Here is a 4,918-nt window from a genome sequence, read left to right as displayed (position 1 = left end):
ATTCTGTGATTCTGTGTGATTCTGGTTTTGGTTGGGTTTTTTTTTTCTTTGTCATTAGGGAGTTAAATTATTTATCTACTTAATTCATATTGCAGTTAAGAACTGTGGGAAATCAGTGTTTGCCAAAAGTCCTAGTAGAGACACAGATGTGAAAGTGTTTCCCGTCAGTCTGTTTTTACAGCTAAGAAAATCTTTGGTTTTGCTTTGTTTTCTGCAGCTATTTCATGCTGTCAACTGCCTGGCAAAAGACAATGCCCGGTTGCTTGTGCTGGGCCGCAAACACATGCTGATTAACTCTTCAAATTGGAAAAGAGAGATTATGAAGGAGATGCAGAATAAGGCAGACTTCTTCTTTGCTGAAAATATGTAAGTTTAAGAAAATGGCTTAATGTAATGGCGATCAACACCTGATTTATGTGCATTTTATATCACTATAAACAGCTGTACTTTTTAGTACCATTGCTAGTATCTCTGGCTCTGTGTGTGTGAAAGAGAAACATATCCCTTGCTATACTAGCTTCAAAAAACAATACATATTAAAAGTTGCATTATGAAGAATTCCATCACTTGGAATCATGTTGACATCTATATGGTTTATTGGATTTATAACTGTTAAAACCACTGCCAAGACCACAGTGGCCTGAACTTACAGAATACCTGATAGCATCAGCCTACAGTTGTGGTCTGTTGTGTTAGCCCTGCATGGAGAGAGATGAAATTCATGCCTGGCCAGTGTTGCTTGGTACCCCAGGAGTGTGGAGAGTCTGGAGCACTGAATTCATTTCTGCTCCCAGAGGAGAATATTTCTGTGAGTGGAAATAGACCCTCTGCCTCCCTAATTCAAGAAGCACGGCCCCCTTGCTCTTGCCTAGTCAAGCCTGTCCTTGTCTCTAAACTAGGTACTTGCCTCTGCCGCAATGTCCCCTCTCCTTGCCCTGCTTTCCTCATACAATGAGTTTCAGTTTTCCTTCAGTTCCAGCTCCACTTTATCTCTGAGTTGGGCACTGTTGATTCTTCACCTGTCTCTGCCATTTCTTCTGTGATCCCAGTTCCCAGAACTTCTGACCAAGTTCCTTGTGCCAACAGCCAGTCCAAGTTTCTTCTCTGTGCCTCCTTGTTTCAGATCTGTTATCCTTCATCCAATCTCCAGTGCTGGCTCTTTGCTGTTGAATCCCATTGCTTGCTTTCCTGCTCTCTGAGCACTAGCCAAGGGGACTGTTACCCCAGGTTGCAAATCCTCGCTAATCTCATGTCTTGTCACTTACTATTACAGTAAGCCACAGCAATCAAAAAGTGGTTTCAAGCAAAGTTCTCCACAGCTTCTCCAAATATAGGGTATCTCATGCCCACTATAAATGTATTTTGAGATATTGTTTCCCTGAAATTGTTTCAGTTTAATAGCAGCTAATGTTGACTCTATTTCCCAAATAATCGTAGTATCTTTTGGAAGTGTATTTACCCATGTAAAGAACACTCAGATTTGTGCTGTTGCTGACGTTACACTTTATTATCAGTTGTGATAACTGTATTCCAACAAAATTTTGGGGGTACCCTTATGAGTTTTAGCAGTTCTGTTCTACTGTTACGTGGCAAAAGATGGTAGTGTTGTATTATCAGATTGTGATGGGAGGGAAGAATGCTCTGTGTAGCATGCAATTAATTTTTATTGCACTCTAACTGCCAGTGCCTTGTGGTAACCAGAAGTTCTTTATTTTATCAGGGGACTAGAGTAGTGATGGGAATTTTCAGTGTTGCTGATGAACAAATCTCAGATCAGCATTTGATTCATTTCCTGCAACCACTTACTGCCTTGTGAATGACATCTGTCTTCTCCATTTGTTTTGTTAAGCTCTGAAGATGATGCCTTCTTGTTATATGCCACTCTTCGATCAGGCAAGCATTGCAAGTTTGTTACTAGAGACTTCCTCCGGGATCACAAGGCTTGTCTTTCCGACAGTATGACACGTCATCTGTTCCGTAAGTGGCAGCGTGGACACCAAATAGTGTTTTCCCCTTCTGTAGAAGGAAAGCATATCAATTTTTTGGTAAGTTTTCTGCTGCAGTCAGAAAGCACACAAAGCATATTCATTAAAGATACACAATTTCAAACTCTGGAAGCAAAAAGATTCTTGCTGGAGTCTAAGAAATGGATTTGTACCGATGGGCTCAAAACTCCCATGCTTACTGAAAATGCACTGTATTCACAAAGCATGTCACAAACATGAAAACTGTCAAAAAGATAAGAAATGCTGCCTAAATGTTTAAAATGTAAATGCATGTTTGTGTATACAAATCTTTCCATTGCTGTAAAACGTAAGTGCCAATATTTTTTCATTTATTTTAAACTTTGCAGTACCTTATGGTCCTCTGTAGAACTATTATAAAATATCATGCTTCCGACTGTACAATAGAACTTCTTTCATCTTTATTTTAAAGAAGCAGGAAAATACAGGTATTTCAGTATTCACCATAATATTAGCCTAACATATGTATAGAGTTTCATGAAGGAAAGCCCAGAACAGTGAGGTTTATAGTCAGTATTCAGCTGCAAATTACGGTCTTACAAGCATAGTATCATCTTATAGCAGAATACTGCTGTTATTGTTTGAGAGACATGTATGCTTATGAGCCATGCAGTAAATTAACATGAGTGCAGCTGTTTTAAGATTTTTCTTGGGAAAAATTCATCACATGACATTCCATATTATGCAGATTTTTGTTACCTGGTCTGTCTGCATTTTTATTGCCTACTTAAAGGAATACTGCACCTATGCAGATGCATTTTCTTGCTGCTGTGGTTAAAAATGTAAAATAATATTCATCATTACAAACAGACCATAGAGATACAGGCTTATAAGAACGACAGCCTTTCATTCCGTGTTGTGATACATACCTTTCTTTTTATGGATGTAATACATACTGAACGTAGGGGTAACACAGCTTTAGCTACACCTTGTTTCTTTCCTTTGTATGAAAGAGCTAGTAATTTTCATCTCTTAATTCCCATACAAGTGATTTGCATGACTGACATTCCCAGTCATAGCTGTCTTCTAGGTTATTCTGGAAGCTGTCATAGGAAAGCAGACTTCTGAGACTATACACACAGAGTGCTAGTATGTTCTGAGAACTGTAATTGCCAACCAATAATGTTTATTTTGTATTTGTGTTATATATATGTTGAGTTAGTACACCTGTAACATAATAGACCAGAAAAGTAGTTAATTATATTTGTTCAACTAGACGCTTTTGACAGTGTTAATGTTAAACTTTTCTTACATCCTCCTCAGCACAGAGCAAGTCAGTTCTGTAAAGAGGTACACTGGAAGAACAAACACAAGATGTCATTAATGTCATTAAATCCTATCAGTTCAAGCCTATAAACTCCACATCCTGTGTTAATTCCCATACGATTTCATTTTACTGAACGGAAAACCAATCATTTTGCTATTTCTAGAAACTGAATGCACTATGTTCAAATCATTATTATCTGGTGGAGATTGAAGACAGAATTTTAACCATTTACAATGACTCCTAGACCACAAAATACTAAAAGATGTTTTAGTTTTTCCTCCAGTACTAAAATTTAGAATTTGTTTAGTGGAAGGCAATAAATGAGAGTTGTTATAGAGATGAATCTATGGAGATTTCTAAGGTAAGTGTTGGAAGTTATAACTCCCTGTAACTGATATTTTAGTAATATATTGTGTAAAGTCTAAAAAAATGTTTGAAATGTTTTTATCTGTCTTTATCCAACAGCCTGCTTTCTGTTACGACTGTGTGGTACAGACTACAGGTGATACCTGGCATATCCCCTATAAAGACACTTTTGAGGAAAAATGTTCATATCAAGTACCAAGAAAATGGCTCTGCATTCAACAGAAATGATGAAGAATGTAATTTCACAAGCTGAAGCTGCTTTTCTTTTTTTTTTAATCACTGTTGCTGACTAGGACAACTCAGCAGTACAATTAAGGGATTAATGTGTGAGGCCTAAAATTAAAGAAAATTCAGTAACTGCATTTTGTCAAAATGATTCCTGCAGTAAATCTGTTAACATCAATGGTGGTCCATCAGGGACAAATTAGGTCCATTATTTCCATCTTTACAGGCAATTTCTTTAGCCTCTCAATGTGATTTGAATTAAAATTCGTTTTTCCCTCTTGGAATTTCAGGTTGTATTTTTAAAATTTTTTTTTCCCCTCAAGCTTTTCATCTATGCTGAAATCCATAAACTCTGTACTTCAAAGAAATTAAGCAGAACTTCCAAAGTACCTTCAAAATGAGCACAAGCTGACCTTGCAACAGTGTTGCACAACAGGGTCAAATGGTATGCTTACACACACATAGCCCTAATACCTGCTCACATTAGCTGGAACTCATTTGATCACATAGAATGCAAAAGATTTGTTGTAGCAACATATATTAAGATTCTTGATTGGAAGAATTAGGAAACAACCAATGGGATATTGTGTGGCACTCTCACACTCTTAAACCTGCTGCTTCTGACAGGATTTCATGCCACTGGAATAGTTTGCTTATGGAAATGCATGGATTTTCTAAACAAAAATTGATCGTAACTAGACATTCTTACAGGCAGTAATAGGACAAAACTGCATTTTATGGAGATACTTTTACAAAGCCTATCCCAAGTTATAAATAAAGCTAGAAAAATAGTGTGTATTTCAGGAAAAGTGTTCTCAGTTATTATTTCTAAGTTCATTTATTGCACTTACCACTTTAATGCAAACTTCCATCGCCCAAAACACATGGAAGTGCCACATTAATCTCAGATGAATGATCATGTTTTTGTCACATTTGTCTTGCACACTGAAAAATCCCATTTGAAACTGAGCTGAATCATACAGATCTTTTTGTATAGTATTTGCAGTTCTGAGCTTTTGCAGTGTCCCATGACAAG

The 4,918-nt window shown here is 37.1% G+C and overlaps 1 protein-coding gene across 1 annotated transcript; it reads left to right on the top strand.

Moving 5' to 3' along the window:
- Nucleotides 1–58: 58 nt before the first annotated feature.
- Nucleotides 59–3,885, top strand: LOC104627427 (mitochondrial ribonuclease P protein 3-like; the record flags this gene model as incomplete). Its single annotated transcript, XM_010295680.1, has 3 exons — nucleotides 59–366; nucleotides 1,850–2,045; nucleotides 3,757–3,885. Coding segments are annotated over 3 exons (633 nt in total), but the record flags the coding sequence as incomplete, so codon positions are not given.
- Nucleotides 3,886–4,918: the final 1,033 nt, after the last annotated feature.

This window comes from Phaethon lepturus, unplaced genomic scaffold (genome assembly GCF_000687285.1).
Source record: "Phaethon lepturus isolate BGI_N335 unplaced genomic scaffold, ASM68728v1 C14066493, whole genome shotgun sequence".
Lineage (NCBI taxonomy): Eukaryota > Metazoa > Chordata > Aves > Phaethontiformes > Phaethontidae > Phaethon > Phaethon lepturus.
Note: the sequence above shows the minus strand (reverse complement) of the source record. Positions and strands in the feature narration are given on the sequence as shown.